The sequence below is a fragment of the Arvicanthis niloticus genome, chromosome 16 (assembly GCF_011762505.2).
Source record: "Arvicanthis niloticus isolate mArvNil1 chromosome 16, mArvNil1.pat.X, whole genome shotgun sequence".
Lineage (NCBI taxonomy): Eukaryota > Metazoa > Chordata > Mammalia > Rodentia > Muridae > Arvicanthis > Arvicanthis niloticus.
The window spans coordinates 71,739,561-71,758,914 of record NC_047673.1 but is presented as its reverse complement, the minus strand read 5'-3'; the positions used below and the strand labels follow the sequence as shown (position 1 = coordinate 71,758,914).

The 19,354-nt window shown below is 39.2% G+C and overlaps 1 protein-coding gene across 14 annotated transcripts in view; it reads left to right on the top strand.

Annotated features, from left to right (window-relative positions):
* Positions 1–19,354, top strand: part of Enah (ENAH actin regulator) — a 119,798-nt gene that overhangs the window by 83,472 nt on the left and 16,972 nt on the right. For 5 of the 14 annotated variants that reach the window (XM_076914629.1, XM_076914627.1, XM_076914624.1 and 2 more), the window contains 8 exons: positions 6,257–6,537; positions 7,569–8,411; positions 10,203–10,507; positions 11,234–11,379; positions 11,524–11,581; positions 12,375–12,423; positions 16,667–16,733; positions 18,886–18,948. In XM_076914629.1, the coding sequence (XP_076770744.1) occupies positions 6,257–6,537; positions 7,569–8,411; positions 10,203–10,507; positions 11,234–11,379; positions 11,524–11,581; positions 12,375–12,423; positions 16,667–16,733; positions 18,886–18,948 (1,812 nt within the window). The remainder of the gene's footprint in view (positions 1–6,256; positions 6,538–7,568; positions 8,412–10,202; positions 10,508–11,233; positions 11,380–11,523; positions 11,582–12,374; positions 12,424–16,666; positions 16,734–18,885; positions 18,949–19,354) is intronic. The other 9 variants (XM_076914632.1, XM_076914631.1, XM_076914634.1 and 6 more) reach the window with 5 other exon arrangements.

Sequence of the window (19,354 nt, the reverse complement as noted above, 5' to 3'; positions counted from 1 at the left end):
CCTTTAATCTCAGCACTCTGGAGGCAGAGGCAGACAGATCTCGAGTTCAAGGCCAACCTGGTCTATAGAATGAGTTCTGGAACAGCCAGGCTACAGAGAGAAACTGTTTCTGTCATGAGTAATAATAAATAGGGGGCTGGAAGATGGCATAGCAGTTAAGAGCACAGATTGTTCTTCCAGAGGATCCAGGTTCAAATCCCAGCACCCACATGGCAGTTTACAACAATCTGTAATTCAGGTTCCAATGGATATGACACTGTCATACAGACATACATGGAGGCAGAATACCAATATAAATAAAATTAAAATTTTTTAAAAAAACATAGATGTTAGCAAAGTTTACATTCTAATTTTCTTACTAAAATTCAGTGTTTTTTGTTTTTTTTTTTCGAGACAGGGTTTCTCTGTGTAGCCCTGGCTGTCCTGGAACTCACTCTGTAGACCAGGCTGGCCCCAAACTCAGAAATCCACCTGCCTCTGCCTCCCAAGTGCTGGGATTAAAGGCGTGCGCCACTACTGCCTGGCTTAGTGTTTATTTTATACTTAAAACATACTTCTTTTCTAAATAATCACATTTCTTGTTCTTAATGGCCATATATGGAAGACACTAGTGTAAATCTTCTTCTAATGAAAATTTAAATTTATGTCTCATCCTTTCCTTTTTGTGCTTACCCATTGTTCATATTAGTCTGTGCTGTGAGGAAGCCCAGTTTAAACTGTCTTCTCAGCCAGGGACAGTGGCACAGAACTGTAATGTCAACACTTAGATGCCAGAGATAAGGATTCCAGATTCAAGGCTGAATGACATGTATTTTGATATCTCATTTACATATTTGTATTTAAACATAAGCACATATTTGAACTAACTTAAGTGTGGGCCAGTGCCTTTAGTATCTGTTTATTTTGAAGCCCTGTCTCCAAAAAAAAAACAGTTTCCTTCTCTACACAGCTTCATAGGAAGCTATTAAACATTGTGTTCTGTTAAAATGAGGGAAGAAATCAAGAGCTGTGTAACATTGTTGGGATCCAAGGAAAGTGGAATTGAACTTGAAAGAAAGGAGGTCGTGCATAGTTTGGGAACAGCCTGTTTGCCTGAGTCAAGGAAGCCCATGGGCTCCTGATGGGTTTGTCTGAAGGAAACAGGAATAAGGAACCTGAGAATTTGATACGTTTAACCATATGAATAGGGTTGTATGCAGTTCTGTTGGAGAGCTTGCAGTGATGCGGGGGTACATATGCAGGGTTGACGTGGGGGGAAAGAAGAGGGGGAAAGTATTAGTGTTTAACATGTGAATAGGAAATCTCCTTGGAAAATAGCTGATGGATGAGCAAGGGATGAGATGCTGCATCGGTATTGCCGGAAAAAGGAGAAGAAAAAACAAGAGGTAGCCAGAGTAGGAGGGGTCAGCTCAGAGTATAGCTCAGGGATAGCTCATGGAGGCCCCAGGTTCAATTCCCATTGCTGACCACCTAGATCATGGGAATTAAATCATTTGTTGAGTAGGATCTAAATATGAGCAGTCAGGAATTGATATTTGTAAAGAAATTGCCGTTCAGAACCATGAGATAAATGCAAGGATGTTAAAACTTAGTTGCTTCTGTAGGAAGAAAACAGGAGTTGTGAGCATTGGTAAGATGCTATATAATACTCTGACTTTTAAAGTAGGCATGGCTTTTATACGTTTACTTTTTATTTTAGCCAGTATAAAGTTGTTTGATATTTTAAATATTAAACTTTGTTGACCTAATACCTTTATTATACCATAATACAATTTTCTACATTTTGTATGTGTGTGTCATCAAATCAGTTTCTGGTTCCTACTCATATTATTAATATTTGGCTTCCTTGACCCTGATGGAAAAATACATTCTAAGAAACATGAGTCAGTCCTGCGTTCATCTCAACATAGAAGATAGTTTAGTTAACATCTATAAATAGCTTTCAAATCATCACTACTACCTACAAGGTATAAAAGGGGGAATAAGAACCCTGGCACAGCACTGAGGGCCTGCGTAATGAAAGTGTACTGCAATCCCATCATCCTCCAGAGGCAAGATGGGCCAAGAGCTGATCGCATTCTGCTGTAAGTATTGGCTCTCGTCTTAGGAGCTTTGACATATGAAAATTCAACTATCTTTTATTTTTAACTAGTAGAGAGATGAAATGCCCACATAGTACAATAAAAAATGTGTGTCCACACCAGCTATAGTAGTATACATCTTTAATCTCAGCACTTGGGAGACAGACACTGGTGAGTCTGTGAGTTCAAAGCCAGCTGGGGCTTCATAGTGAGACCCTGTCTCAGAAAAGTTAATTTAAAAAATTGTAATTTTTACTTTCTGGCATGTCAGCATTGCTTGGTGTTAGCAACCAGAATGCTTTTCCTGGTTTGTTCTCCCACTTCATTTTATGAAATTGAAATCTACATTTACCCAAAAACTGTCCTAGGTAAAGGGGAATAAAATATATCTTGACATTTATATTTTACACGTTTCACAGGACTGTGTCTTCATAAAAACATAAACTAAACCTGTGTTTGTGATTTTTTTGTGCGACAGGTTTTTTGTTGTTGTTGTAGTGGTGGTAGTTTTGGGTTTTTTGCTTTGTTTTGTTTTTGGCTTTTGGGTTTTTTTTGTTTTTTCTTTCATCTGTTTACATTTGGGTATTGATGTTTTGGAGAAAAATAGTTCAATGATAGAAGAGAACTATATCTTTTATGTTCTTACTCAATAAGTTTAACATACTTTAATGGCCATAATAGTATTCACTTATGTTTGTTTCTGGAAAAGGTATGTAATTGTTTTCTCTGAAGAACATTCAAATTATTGAAATGTGTATCGAACTTAAGGAAAATAAGCCTGTTGGAATTTTCCCACAGCTCAGAATTCAGACACATGTGCTTTAGTAAAATCTGGAGATGATTCTAATGGGCAGACAACAACCAGATGTAAACAACCTCTAGAGAAGGGTTTCTTGCATTTCCTGTACGCAAGCTGGCAGTGATCTTCAGGAAAGCAAGGTTTATAATTTTGGAGACTCCTTAAAAAGATTTGGGAATATTTTACTTTATAGCTTAAAACAGTAGAGTCACATTTGTAAGCCTTTCAATTTAAGTAAGAATTATTCATGCCACCACAAACTTGTAAATCAGAAAATTTTTACTCAATAGTGTTTCCAATTACATATACATAGACATTTTCAACTAGCAGGCTAAAACTATTCATTACTTTATTCAAACATCAGTCTCTTGAAAGTGTATCTACTACACACTTGAGTTATCTGTCAGCAAATTTGGAAATATTCTTTGGCATCGTGCTTTTTTTCTTAGTACACATTCTATCTTTTATTGACTGGGAGCCTTTTAGATTATTTGGACATGTGGAACAGTCTTCTAAAGTCAGTACATTCTAGTTATAAATGTCATTATTTCAATACTGCTTCCAGACTCGTTTGTACCTATCTTACCTATAATGACACCAAAAGTTACTTATTCTTGTGTTTTGAGAAACAGATGTAACAGCTTCCTCTTCCTTTTCCTCATCCTCCTCTTCCTTTTCCTCTTCTTCCTCCTCTTCTTTTTTTAAATTCCTAGCAATCCAACAATTAGAAAGGAATGCAATGCAGTCAGAATGCCATGTAGCTCAGCTGTGGATAGTGATTATATAATGTTAGTGTAACCATATTGAAAAAAACCATATATATATACACTTACACATATACATATATATATACATGCATATATATATAATATGTATATATATATATAAAAAGAGAGAGAGCACGCATGGTTATGGGAGGCTTTTACCATTAGACAATGGATATTTAAAATTAAGACACAAGAATCAGCTAAAATAGGAAATAGATGGGAAATGTTAAGACAGTAAGCTAATGTTTGTTGTGTTGTAAACTATATGTATTCTCTATATATTCTTTTGATATGAGTGAAAAGAGACACAGAAGAACAAAATGTAAATATCCTGAAACTTAATCCCCCTGCCCCCAAATAGTAGTGGGCCCTTTTCCTTTTCATGTGTGTAGGTGTTTTGCCTGAAGGCCAGAAGTGGGTGTTGGATCTTCTAAAACTGGAGTTACAGACCATTGTGGTCTCTGTAGAGAAGCCAGTACTCTTTTGGGGTTGTTTGTTTGTTTGTTTGTTTGGGGTTTTTGGTTGGTTGGTTGGTTGGTTGGTTGGTTGGTTTGGTTTAGTTTAGTTTTTTTGTTTGGTTGGTTTTTTGGTTTGTTTGTTTTGGGTCTTTGGTTGGTTTGGTTTATTTTTTGGTTGCTTTGGGTCTTTTGGGGGGTTTTGTTTTTGAAGATGGGGTTTTCTTGTATAACCTTTGTTTTGGAACTCACTCTGTAGACCAAGTTGGCCCCAAACTCAGAGATTTGCCTGTCTTTGTCTCCCAAGTGCTGTGATACATACACATATGTATGTGTGTGCGCATGTATATATATCTCAGGATATATTCTGACTATAGTTTCTTTCTCCCTCCCCCCTCCCTCCCCCCAGGCTCTCCTTCCTACCTCCCATCTCCCCAAGAGCCACTCCCCAATTCCCATCAGAAAAGAGCAGGCCTCCCAGGGACATCAAGCAAACAGCATAACCAGCTACAGTAAGACCAGGCACATACCATCACACCAGACAGACACAGTCACATCAGGCACATGCCATCAACACCAGGCACACACCGTCACACCAGGCAGCCAGCATTCACCGCAGAACCATTGCCCAAGCACTTAAAGACCTAAAATTTCAAAACAAACCTCAGTTGAGTTTCTTTATTAAATGCATATTATTGGGGGTGGGTTCTGTCTTTTTTTCCTAATTTAAAATTTCTTAATGTATCTAATGTCTTTCCAGCATAGCCACACTGATAGCTATCCCTCAAAGTTGTGGTAGCTCATAAATTATCAAATAGTATAGCAAATGTGTCAAATAGTATAGAAAGTATGATTTCATTAGTTAATTCTTAACTACTTAAAAGAAGTAGTAGGTTCCTTCCTAACAGCCATCGATCCGTACTGAGACATTGTGTAGAAAAAGCTGTGTTTTGAGTGAGATAAGTAAACAATTGATTTGAAGGCTGGGTTTTTTCCTTTGTTTTATAGCCAACTTAGATGGGTGAAAGTTCTTTTTCCAATATTATTTATTTATTTATTTATTTATTTATAGTAATTCTGGGAGAAACAAAAGGAAGCAGACTTGTTCTTTTATGTAAGTCACTTATGTCTTACCAGAGCCCAGCTAGATGAGTAGTCTAGAAACGGTTCCAATTCTAAATTTTTCTGAATGATCATTAATACAACAGTCTACATTTATGGAGTACTGTACATTTTAAAGAGCTTTTATTGTATTATCTTCTTTAATATTAGCTAAATGCTGTTAAACATGTATAAGGAGAGATAACTGCTTTTTAGATAATTTCCTCAAATAATGGAGAACCATATATTAAGAATCTTAAGAATTATGCTGCTTATCCTCTAAGAGGCAGTTTGAAGAGCTTTCAAGAGTTAAGATAAATGTTTATTGTAATATTAATAATAATATTAGGGTAAATTATAGTCTATAGTGGAGACTGCTTAAACTCAAGAGCTAAGCAGTGGTATTGACGTGTTCGTGGGTATTAAAGATGCCAGACTAAGGGTTTAAGGTAAGTTTTCCAGTGTGTATTGTATCCGAAAAAGCATATTTTAGAGTCATGTTGAAATGGTACTGATTTACTTGAATTTTAAAGTTTATGCGTATGTTATTATAAGGCCAAGGTCTACACATATGTACCAAGTAACTATAGTTACCTATAGATGCAAAATTTTAGTGATTTATAGTTTCTTACTTAACTGTGTTTATTTTCAATTCAGCAAATGTTTATTTAGCTGTAGCTATGATCATTGTATTTTCTGAAATAACTTGTGCAGCTCAAATGTTTCATTTTTAAGAAAAAGATTACTTCGTTTTATAATTTTTTTGTCATCTGATTAATGACTTGGTCATTAAAGTTTGCGACTCTCTATTCTCACAAATTGTGTTGATTGAGCCCATGTTAAGAGCTTATTAGTCCCACTGGGATAAAATACATTTTTTTAAATGTTCTGTATATACAGATTTTATATATCTATAAGGAAGCCTTCCTTCATGGGGAAGAAGCACCAACGGGTTGTACATCTATCTGAATCAGACGTGAAGGGAACATCCACTCACTTTAGTGATGTATAGCCATAAATGCATATTTTTATTCGTCCAATGTTTAATTTCAGGCAACTGCAAGAACAGCAGCGACAGAAGGAGCTGGAGAGGGAAAGAATGGAGAGGGAAAGGTTAGAGAGAGAACGACTAGAACGAGAGAGGCTAGAGAGGGAGCGCCTGGAACAAGAGCAGCTGGAGCGACAGCGGCAGGAAAGAGAACATGTAGAGCGCCTGGAACGGGAGAGGCTGGAGCGCCTGGAGAGAGAGAGGCAAGACCGAGAGCGAGAGCGCCTGGAGCAGCTGGAGCGTGAGCAAGTGGAGTGGGAGCGAGAGCGCAGAATGTCCAATGCTGGTAAGGAGTCTGCAGCCGTGTGCATGCGCCTCCTGCAGCTGAGCTGGGCCAGGCTCTGCGCAGTTGTCAGTGGTGATGTTTCACAAGTGCAGTGCATGGGAATAAGCAGTACAGTTAGTAGTCAGGATAAATGCTCAACGATTATTGCTTCAGTGTTTCTTTTATTGCTTAGAAACTAAAAGAAAGCTCTTGGGAATTTTTAGTCTGTCGTTTTAATTTTTCTTGCTGCCCTAAAATTCAGCTATAAAGTGTGAATGTGTTTTTATGCAAAGATTTTTTTTATAATGATCTTGGAAGATATTTCCCTTGTGCCGTTGCTTAAAATTATCACATACTGTATTACTGTGCTACGTACAGCAAGAAGTTAGCTTGGTTATAGTTAGATTTCTAAAGGAAACATTAAAATAGATGAAAATATTCTCTCAAACATAACCGGTTATTTAGACATTTTCTGGTCTGATGGAATTTATAGTGTCATAGAGGATTATGATATAGTAAGCATTTAAGGTGATTAATATTTATCAAAGAATTTTATTCTTGAGCTACATCAGAAGCCAGTGTGGGTTCAGTATTGGTTAATTCATTATTCTTAACTGCATAACTGTCTGGAGTTACAGCTAAAAAGATAGAAATGTCCACAAACAAGCACTGAGTTGGGCGCTCTTTTCCCGTTGTAAACATTTTGCCATGTTTGAAGCAACTCAGTTTATTCTGCTGTTTGTAATAATTTTGATGCCGTTTTTTTAGTGGACTAAGTAATTAATGTTAAGACTGTTACTATCCTTATAGAGGATAAATTATTAATCCACGTATTTAAGAGAACTTATTTCATCATCTTTCGGGTTTCAAAATGTGCTTATAAGTTAAGTTTTCTCCAGTGGAGACAGTTATCTGCCTAATTCTCTGGTGCTAACTGTAATCCACGTTTATACGTTTTTGTCTGATTGCTGGTTTTTGTGGCTTCACTAGCTCCCTTTTTCTCTCTCCTTTTTTATCCTGTCTTTTGCCGCTGCTTTCCACCTTATGTCCAGCTCCATCTTCAGACAGCTCCCTGTATAATGCACCACTTCCTGAGTATGCCAGTTGCCAGCCTCCTTCAGCACCTCCTCCATCATATGCTAAAGTCATCTCAGCTCCGGTGTCAGACGCCACTCCTGATTATGCTGTAGTGACTGCTTTGCCACCTACTTCCACACCCCCTACACCACCACTGCGACACTCTGCGACACGTTTTGCAACATCTCTAGGTTCAGCCTTCCACCCTGTTCTTCCCCATTATGCTACAGTTCCTCGTCCTCTGAACAAAAACTCTCGACCTTCTTCTCCTGTGAACACACCCTCTTCTCAGCCTCCAGCTGCGAAGTCCTGTGCCTGGCCTCCTTCCACTTTCTCACCCCTCCCTCCGTCTCCTCCAATTATGATTAGCAGCCCCCCTGGCAAAGCTACTGGCCCACGGCCTGTCCTTCCTGTTTGTGTCTCCTCTCCTGTGCCCCAAATGCCTCCATCACCAACAGCACCCAATGGGTTGCTAGACTCTGTAACATACCCAGTGTCTCCACCGCCTACCTCAGGGCCAGCAGCGCCGCCTCCTCCTCCACCGCCGCCGCCGCCACCACCACCACCGCCGCCGCCACCGCCACCGCCGCCGCTGCCACCCCTCGCCTCACTCTCACACTGTGGATCACAGGCTTCTCCTCCTCCAGGCACCCCTCTTGCCTCAACTCCCTCATCCAAGCCCAGTGTTCTCCCTTCTCCCTCTGCAGCTGCCCCTGCCTCTGTGGAGACCCCTCTAAATCCTGAGCTGGGAGACTCCTCTGCTTCCGAGCCAGGCTTGCAGGCAGCCTCTCAGCCTGCCGAGACGCCAGCCCCGCAGGGTAAGGCTTCACTACTGCTGCTGACTGCTGGTCATTCAGAGTAGTGCATAGCAGCAGCTTTGACTGCCTAGACTAGATCGATGGTTTTAGTAATTGAACATCTCTATGCCAAAGTACTATGTGGGTTTTATTTAGAAAATTAAAATGAAGGATTTTTTTTTTTTAATCCTGGGCCTTATATATAGGGATTTAGTGTGGGAGATGTCCATATTAAACTTAGGTTTTTAGATTATTTGCATTAAATGTTGTATTGTAGAAGGTGCTTTCTAATATTTAAGGACCCCAGTACTTCTACATGCATTTTAAACTTCACTAGGAGAACTTGACTGTTTCATCCTCCGTGGGGTAAATATGAGAAACTTTCCTAGAGACATGGAGATCTATTTAACAGATAAATCATCCCTGAGTTTTCCTTGGAGCATTTCTGCCCTAAGACCCCTTTTTCATTTTGGCCTATCCTGTATTGAGCTCTCTGTATTAGACCTTTAGGGTGAGTAGCCTCAGGCCCTTTGCAGAAGGTAGAGGTTGGCAGGCTTAGTGTATCCCCCAGAGCATTCTATTGCAAGTGTTGGTATAAAGGCGAACAGAAGATCCTTGAAGGTTTTCTGCAGACACAAGCCATAATGCAGGGCAGCAGGGAAGGGGGCGTGTAACATTAAGTATAGCCTATGTACATAAAGATGAATGAAGTTCTGTAAGAAGAAGGTGCATGGAACCGTTTTGCTGTTAAGAACAGGATGTAGAGGATGCTGAAAATAGATCCATGCTTGTAGAAACAATGTTATAATCTGGATTTAAACACACCTCTATGTTAAGAATGAATTTTTTGATGCTGTCTTACTAATTTTTATAAAAGGTGAATAAAATTCTAGTATGTGCAATTCAGTATCTCTCTGATTGACATCTGAACAGGAGGCACCGCCAGGCTGAAAGGGCTAAATGTCCTCCTGCCGGTGCTCAGAACTCTATCTGCAGGATGGGACAGCTTACCTTCATTCCCTCATTGCTCTGTGTGTATGCCTGGTCAAGCCTCAGAAGTGACAGCCACTACCCAGAGTACAAACTCACTCTAGCTAAACACTTTAGCTTTACGAAAACAAAAACTAGCCCTGTTAAGCCTTAAGTAAATACTTATTAATTTGGTGTTTTGATTTTAAGTTCTTTACTCTGTGATTTTTTTTTTAATATTTAAATACTTCCTATATACCTATCTTGAGGGCTAAAATAGATTTATATTTAAATTCTTAATTCTCAGTTAGTTTGAGGTCTTTCCTGATATCAGTTCATCTTATTTCTTCAGTAATTTTTAACTCTGGCTACATGTAGATTCCTCTTAAGATACCAAAACCTGAGACCCACTTCTACAGTTTTCATCTTGTTCGTCTGTAATCAGAGACCTTTGTCATCATAGTCAAGTGTATTATCTCAACATCTAAGGTTTAAGATTATCTTGGGCCTGTTATCTCAGGCAGTACTAACTCTGTGTGTGTGTGTGTGTGTGTGTGTGTGTAAACCACTGCATAATTTTCTAAATTTGTACAAACATTTGCCTTCAAATCCCTGGGGGGGGGATCATTAGTTTTATTACAAAAAGTTTAATATTAAATAGTTGTATGTGCACTTTGGCTTTCAATTCTAGTATCTTTAGTTAAAAACTAGTATGTGTTTAAGTATTATGATAAATTATTTTCTTAAATGCAGTGTCTGAGGATGGCAGTCTATATATCTGCCCATGTAAACTACAGTGACTTAGCTCTGTTGCTGATGACTGTTAACTTTTCTTTCTCTCAGGCCTTGTCTTGGGACCACCTGCACCTCCGCCACCACCCCCCCTTCCATCAGGCCCTGCCTACGCCTCAGCACTTCCTCCTCCCCCTGGACCCCCTCCGCCACCTCCACTGCCATCCACCGGACCTCCTCCTCCACCACCTCCACCACCCCCTCTTCCTAATCAAGTTCCTCCCCCTCCTCCCCCACCTCCTGCCCCTCCCCTCCCCGCATCTGGAATTTTCTCTGGATCCACATCAGAAGACAATCGCCCTTTAACTGGACTTGCAGCTGCGATTGCGGGAGCAAAACTTAGGAAAGTGTCTCGGGTAAATTGCCAGTTACTGACCTTTTAATGTGTGTCTCATTGTGTCTGAATGTCTAAAATAGTGAGATTACTATATTGTGCTGGTATGAACACTAGATTTAACTTGATTGATTAAAAACCAACATAATTTAAAATTTGAGAAAAGGTGTAGTATGAGGAGTTTCTGAGACCCCATCAGCCCAAGGCTTATTAGTTAGCATTTGACTAACATTTGCCTTTTGTTTTCTTTGTGTATACGTCCTATACTACACCTCAGTGAAAATTTGGAGGGAGTAGCTAATGATTTTTACACCATGTTTTTTTCTAGTTCAAGATCATTTGTTAAATTTAGCAATAATGTTTCTTATTTTAATCAGTGACAGTTGCTCAATTTCTATCACCTTTAAAAACAGTTATTTTTTTTTATTATCTTTCAGTTTGGTTTATCACATTTTCCCCTTAATATTGGATTTAAATTATATGTTTGGATTGAGGAAAAATCATGACAAGAACTTTATCTTTCTCAGTGTATCATATGGAGAAATAATACTCTTCTATCCCATTAGTGGTAATCGTAACTTTGATAGAATTCTTTATATGAAGTCCATGTTATTTGCTCTATTGGGTCTTCAAATTTAAAAAATAGTACTGTTTCGGAATTAATACCAACATGTTCTTCTGTGTTGAGTATGTTGGTAAACATTACTGCCTACATAGGAAATTACTATGTGTGTGTGTTCTCATTAAGGTGGAGGATGGCTCTTTCCCAAGTGGAGGGAATACCGTGAGTGTGAACTTGGCCTCATCCAAAGCAGATGCTGGTCGTGGGAATGGACCCCTTCCTCTAGGGGGTAGTGGCTTAATGGAAGAGATGAGTGCCCTGCTGGCCAGGAGGTACGAAGTTGTATGTAATGGGTATGTCCAGAATTAGACAGGTCTTGATAACTTTGTCCTCTTCCCTTTTGGAACAAGAGTAAATAGATGATAACCAAAGATAGGTAGGTGATACAAAAGTTTTTAATTAATTTGCCTTTGCAGGAGAAGAATTGCTGAGAAGGGATCAACAATAGAAACAGAACAAAAGGAAGACAGAAGTGTGAGTGAATGTAAAATCTCTCATAAGAGGTGGAGCTCAAGCCCAGCTCATTCAGAAACTCATGTGAAGATTACTTAATCTGAACTTAATGTTTGATCTTATATTTTCTTATTTTCTTTCTTACTATAGAACCATTAAAAATGGCTTGAGTGTTATGTATAAAATCGTAATCTCATTCTTAGTGAATCGAGTTGAATATGGGGAGGTGTGGGGAAAGTTGAAGTTCAGACCTATAAAGTTAATTTGTTCTTATACTCATCTTTTAGGGAGTGGGTGAATTCTTAGAATCTAATATGTTGGGTTTTTGTTTGTTTGTTTGTTTGTTTGTTTGTTTTTTCAATTTCTTTGTGCTATGTGAGATTAAAGAATTATATTAAATCAGCAGTTTATACATTACCCTTATGGACCCTGTGCTCATTAGCTATGCCCACTAGGAGTATACTCTTCATGCCTGCTCCACATTTCAGCTGGGTAAACTTCTTTTATCTGTTCTCTGTGTTGTCATTGAACACAGGGTGTAGTAGTCCTCTGTGCCATCTGGCCTCTTCCCATAGTGTCCCGTCAGGTTCCTAGGCTACTAGTACAGGTGCTTAGAACTTACTGCTTTGGGAAGGCAGCAGGGAGAAGCCTAAGAGGAAGGTGAGAGAAGGAAGCAGAAGACAGTGTAAGGAAGAGATAGATGGTGGAAGGGGAGTGGCAGAGAGGACATGGGAAGGGAGCCCGGAAGCCTGGCAGCAGAGAGCTGTGCTTTCTCGTGAATGTGATGTTAATGTGTCTCTTTCTATATATCTAGGAAGATGCAGAGCCTATAACTTCTAAGGCCCCATCAACAAGTACACCTGGTAAGTTCAGGAGAAAATGATCCCTAATTGCTAACTCTCTCTAAAAAGTCCCCTTTCCTGTGTTTGGATCAATCGACTGCTTGCTCACTAAAATGTTAAAGTGCTTTGTATATATTTGAAGGCACTGACCTTCATCTGCCTTTTGTGATCTCATAAATCAATGCTTTTCTTCCTGACACTGAAATCTGTTAAAACCTAACATTTTTGTTCATGCTGTCTAGGCAGATACCATAATATGTGTGTGTGTGTGTGTGTGTGTGTGTGTGTCTTTGTGTCTTCTTTGCGTTAATGGACTTGAGAATATTCATTACAGGGAACTATTTTAAACAGTTCTTAAAAGTAGAAAATGAAATGGGCATGTTAGGTAGCATTAACAGTGTATTTCAAAACTGTCTCAGTTGAAGAAGCTAACCCTCCCTTTCTGTGTAGCCATTGACTACCTGTAGCTCTTTGTCTAGGGGTTGGGCTACATGGAATTTTCTGTGTCTGTGTTGGCATATTAGCTGGTGTCATCACTATGCTGGTCTATGCTGGTCTTGTTCAAGCAACCGTGTTATCGTGATTTCATGGGTACAGCTTCCCTGTCATGTCTAGGGGATGCTATCTTGTAAATGTAACATTTATTTGCCAGATGTAATTGTTGTCTCAGAAGCTTACTGCAGAGTAAGTTCACCCTTCCTAATTCTTTCTGAACTCTGGCTGGCTGGTTCAACTCAGCTGTTCTGGCTTAAAACTTCTGTCCAAGCTAACTGATTCAGACTTGCTTCTTTTTCTCACTGAACCACTCTGCTTGGCCTCAAACTAACTGGCAATTTGTTCTAATCTCCTGGCTCCTTCTCATTCTCTGGCTCATTCTGTCTTCACCTACAACCTTTCTCTGCAAAACTCTTCCGATAAAACTGAGCTGTCTGTCTGTCTTTCTGTGTGTGTCTGTCTACCTATCTGCACTGCTTTCCTAAGTCTCCTTTCTTTCCTATGCTGTTCTTGTGAGATTTGGGTGTATCCTATCTCTGACTCTTGTCAAATCTTTCTCTGATTGTCTACCTTGCTATTAGACACCACTTTCAAACATAGCTGCTTCCTTCTGCAAACTAACTTTACTTTCATTGTTTGGGATTAAAGGTGAGTACTAAGGGTGTGTCTATATTCCAGTCAGAGGGATTAAAGGTGTATCATTCCAGCCAGATCACATAAGCCTAGAAATTCTTTGGATGTGATCTCTTACCAGAGCAGCCATATTCCTGGATTAAAATTCCTCTACACTGTCTAGCATTAGGCCTGGTCCTTTTGCCCTTAGAAGCTTCCCACTTTCTGATCTTTGAGGTTCCTGAACTTTAGATGTAAGAGTTACTTTTGTAGATATACTAATTGGGGTTGGCACACAGTCAGTTGTACGCTGCACAGTTGTAGATATTAACAATAGTCACCATCTGTTGCAAAAAAAAAAAAAAGGTGAAAGCTATATTTATCTGTGGCTATAAAGATAAGTATTTAATAAATATAGTTAGAAATTATATTAGTGTAGGAAAATGACAGTAGTAGGTTTTCCTCACAGGTCATTTTCCCATTCAAAAAAATTTTCTTTTGAAATCAGTTGTCGATAGATTTATTCTTGTCATTAACATCCTGACTTCATGAAGTATTTTCCAAGTCCACCTTGGTTGTTCTCTAAATAAGGCTTGGTACAGTATCTTAATAAAAAAAATTCAGGGGGCCTGGAGAGATGGCTCAGCGGTTAAGAGCGCAGACTGCTCTTCCAGAGGTCCTGAGTTCAATTCCCAGCAACCACATGGTGGCTCAAAACCATCTGTAATGGGATCTAGAAGATGCCCTCTTCTAGAGTATCTGAAGACAGTGACAGTGCATTCACATATATAAAATAAATATTTTTAAAAAAAATTCAGTGGTTTTCAATCCCCATATAAAATCAGGACCTCATTCAAAAAGGTTCAGATGTTCTTTTTCATTTGTTTCATTTAAAATTGATTAAATGCTGAAGCATTTAATGAGCCAAAAACGAGGAAAGGATTAAAAACTCTTTTTTTTTTTTTTTTTGGTTTTTCGAGACAGGGTTTCTCTGTGTAGCACTGGCTGTCCTGGAACTCTGTAGACCAGGCTGGCCTCAAACTCAGAAATCCGCCTGCCTCTGCCTCCCAAGTGCTGGGATTACAGGCGTGCGCCACCACCGCCCAGCAGATTAAAAACTCTTAAGCACAAAAACTCATGAGATGTTTGTTAACTGGGAATGATCTGTCAGATCTGGGCTGTCTTTGGAGAAATGGTGTTGCATTATTTGATGCAGAGTATTTGGCTTGGATGACACTAGGAAGTGAGCATGTGTCGAGCAGAGGTGTGCTGTTAAAGCTGAGTAAGAAGAAACTAAGAAATAATAAGTTCACTTAACCTGTCTAGAACTTACGTTTGAGGATTCTTGGGAAAATGAGTCAGAAACAAATGTAGGAGACTGTTATGAAGTGATCAGTAATAGATTAGGCTTTATCTTACATTCTCGTTGACATATAAGTCAGCTGAAACTCTTTGGGAAGACTTTAAAGTGGCCCTTGTTGGCTTTGTAATGTAGAACTGGGGAAGATTGAGAGGGAAAGCAGTTGGGAAACCTGTTTGAACCAGTGGAGATCCAGTGTGTTTTCAAACTGCTTACAGGTAACCAAGCCTCCAAACCAGTCCTGTAGTATAGCTATGCTTCTTAGAGAAGAGACACCCTACGCCCTGCTTCCACAGGGCTGAGTGACTCTTCCTCACAACCACAGGGCCCTTTAAGATAAAGAGAGATTAACAGGAGCTTCTGAGAAAGGACCTCAATCATCTGTTAAAGTGCTTTGTACCACATCTGCCGATTTGTTAACACCCTTCTACCTACATCACCTCTGATAACAGTGTCTCAGTGGTCTCCCCCACCCTGTTGTATTTCCCCTCCTCTATCACTTAGGTTAGTGTGGTGGTTGTATTTTTTTATTCTGTACATCTTTCTGTCCATCTTATTCCTGCTCTGGTTTATTTGTTTGTTTGTTTGTTTTTGTCGTTGTTGTTTTGTTTTTTGATGCTCTCTTGCTAGCTCTGGAACCTGCCATTCCTGTGTTCACTGACAGAATGCCTTAGCTACTCCAACAAGAAAGGATGATCAAGTACAGGAGGATCAGTGACAACTTTATGGTTCTCCCCTTAGACGCCTGGCAACAGCAGTTCATAGCCCAACACAGGGCTCAGAGAAGTTTAAAATTTAGTTTTGCATATATTTTGAAAAGGCTATAAAGCCTCCTCCTGAGTGAAATTGTGCAGAAGCCACATGAGGGGAGACATTAGAAGATAAAACAAAGTTACTTATATAAAACTATACAGCGGCATTTTGTGACCCGAATATGGACTTGATTTGAATGTGACTCAAATGCTATTATTCCTCTGTGAAAAAGATTCACTTTTGATTTTCTCAAGTTATCCAGTCAGGTCAGTGATAGATAGCATCAGTGAATCAATCAAATTAGAAAATCACAGTTTAAAGCACCCTGAATAGCCCATCACTAGACAGTGTCTCCTAAGTCCCGAGAATTGACTGATTTTGACATTTATTTGGAGCTGTTTTTGCCAAGAGAACAGTTTGGACTTCTGTGAAACGTTGAACAGAAACGCATCATAGATTATACTTTTATTTACTGTTGGCACAAAAAAGTTATCATCTAGAATAAACTATACTAATTTTATCATTTTTGTTATCATTTGGATAACAAAATAATAATAAAATAGAACTGTAATGCTTAGATTTTATAATATACAGGTTTTTAAGGAAACTACTAATTTCTTTTTGCTATTTTTCTCTCTCTCTCTCGCTCGCTCTCGCTCTCGCTCTGGCTCTCTGTCGTTACTGTTTGAGGTTTTTGTTTTTGTGTAGCCTTAGCTGACCTAGAGCTCACTCTGTAGACCAGGCTGGCTTCAAAAACTCAGAGATGCACCTGCCTCTGCCTCCTGAGTTCTAGGTTTAAAGGTGTGCACAACCACCACCTAGCTTTGTCTTGCACATTTCTGCTTTAAGTTCTATAATAATACAATTTAGAATCCTCACTGTTTAGAGTTTTCTGTTTTTCAGTTTTTGTTTTGTCCCCCCCCCCCCCCCCCCCCCCGTATTACCGCTGTGTACATAGAGTGATGGTACTTTAATGTGTTGTTTTGTAATGATTCTGGAAGGCTCTGAGACTTGTCTAATCACACTTGTTTCTTATTTTTGAAGAACCAACCAGAAAACCTTGGGAAAGAACAAACACAATGAACGGCAGTAAGTCACCTGTCATCTCCAGGTATTGACTTTCTTTTCTACGTTTTATGTTACACGTGTGTCTAAAAAGAAGCTAACGCAAGTTGTACAGAGGAGAACAAGAGCTCCTTGTCTGTAGATTGAACAGCTGCTGAGATCGAGATGTTTTTGCTACTCCTGCTTATCAGATACGTTTGTTCATCACATTGACTGATATTTTGGGATAGTTTCATTCCTTTTCATTTATTTTTTTAAAATTCAAATTGAAAGGAAAAACGGTGCACCAAATATTAAAATACACCTATTACTGAAACATCACAAATAGTTATATGTCTTATGGCTTTGCATCTATATTTTTTTTCTCTTACTGGTTTGAAAGAAACTTGCAAGTAAATGATGTTTTGCCCTAAGTACTTTGACAATTTTCTAAAGAACCAAGGACATCTCCAGCATAACCAGAGTAGAATCACTGCCCCACAGTAATTTAATATTGAACAATAATGAAAATCTGATACAGTATTGGACAATGATGCCCCTAAATTAGTCCCTACATAGTTTTAAAAATTGAATTTTAGAAGAAATCTTTATCCTTTATGTTGAAAATTAGCTAGATATTATAGAGAATGCAAGAAAGCAAAAATAAATTTGCTGTATCTTAGACAAATCTTCTAAGTGTGGACTAGGGAAATGGCTTAGTGGTTGTTCCAGCAGATCCAGGTTCAGTTCCTAGCACCTATATGGCAGCTAACACCATTTGCAACTCCAGTTCCTGGGTGATCAAATCCTGTTTTCTGGTCTATGAAGACACTGTGTACCCATGCAGGCAAAACACCCATTTGCACGTTATTTAAAAACAAATAATCACTGGGCGGTGGTGGTGCACGCCTTTAATTTAATCCCAGCACTTGGGAGGCAGAGGCGAATGGATTTCTGAGTTCCGAGGCCAGCCTGGTCTACAGAGTGAGTTCCAGGACAGCCAGGACTACACAGAGAAACCCTGTGTTGAACCCCCCCCCCCAAAAAAAAAAAAAAAAAAAACTTAAATAAATAAATAAATATCTAGATGTGATGGTGCACACTTTTTACTCCTAGCATTCATGAGACAGGCAAGTAGATGCCCAACCTATAAGTGCGACCCTGTTTCAAAAAATTAAGTCAATCAATAATTAATAAAATATACAACAAAAAAAACCCAACATTTCTAATCACAGTCAAGTTAGAAAAGATAAGACTTTCTGACCGTGTCTCAAAAAAAAATAAAAAAATAGAGAGAGTAGTTGAAAAAAACCCCTATTGTCAACCTCTGGTCTTCACATACATGTGCGCGTGCACACACACACACACACACACACACACACACACACAGAGGGAGAGAGAGGGAGAGAGAGAGAAGGGAAGGCAGGTTGGAGGTGTGGCTCAGTTGATAGAATGCTTACCTAACATGTACAAAGCCCTGCAGGAGTTGGACATAGTGTCATTCATGTGCCTATAATCGCAGTACTGAGGGGCAGGGACTGGGGTTGACACGAGAGAGGGCAAGCTCATCCTCATTTACATGGAATTTGAGCCAGCCTGGCCTGCATGAAAGAAGGAAAAGATGTGTCTGAGTCCTATGTAGGGCAAGAACATTCTGATAAAAAATGTCTTAAGATGAGTGATATATCAGCCGGGCGGTGGTGGCGCATGCCCTTAATCCCAGCACTTGGGAGGCAGAGGCAGGCCGATTTCTGAGTTCGAGGCCAGCCTGGTCTACAGAGTGATCCAGGACAGCCAGGACTACACAGAGAAACCCTGTCTCGGAAAAAAAAAACCAAAAAAACAAAAACAAAAAAGATGAGTGATATATCACATTGGAATGTGCTGTGGTTTTCATTAAGAATCTACTGGTTTTACTCATGATGGGAGAAACTGTTCTTTACATGACTGTGAATAGTTAGTCTGTTGCTTTGTCAAATTGGAATGTCTGCTTGCTTTGATACCTGGTAAGTAGGTAGCTGCAGTCTACAGAAGTAGCCATTGTGTCATCATACAAATTAGTTTTAGAATACCCTTTTAAATCTGGTAAAATAGATATTTTAAGGATAATTAACACTTTCTGTTTCGCTTGCTATATAACTATAAGTCAGTAACATCTCATGGGAATTATTTTTTCAAGTTCTACTGTATACCCTTTAAATGGTTTTTCCCCTTCATAGACGGGATTCTCCAAGGAAAAATCAGATTGTTTTTGACAACAGGTCCTATGATTCATTACACAGGTATCACCCTGCTGTGACTTTGTGATTTCAGACTTTTCAATAACATGTCCAGGATAGGGCTGAGCTTTTTCTACCTGGATTGGTAATCACCACAAGGGAGACATTTAGGAAGATTGAGGTTTCTTCTGTTTTAGAAGAAGTTTGACACTTAAAGTAGAACCCTGCTATCGTTTGATAGTTGGATTCAGAAGTGCTGGAATGAAGAGTAAAATCATCTTACATTGTCTAGTTGGGAGTTTTAGCATTTTCCTTTAAGGCTGTTCTCATCATGATTATGTGACAAGGCTTTTTAAAAAATGGGATTTAAGGTCCTGTGCTAGTTTTGCTAGAACACAGGATAGAATTGTAGCCATAGGTGAAGCTGCTTAGAGTACAATCTCTGTTCCCTTGATGTAGTGAAATGAGC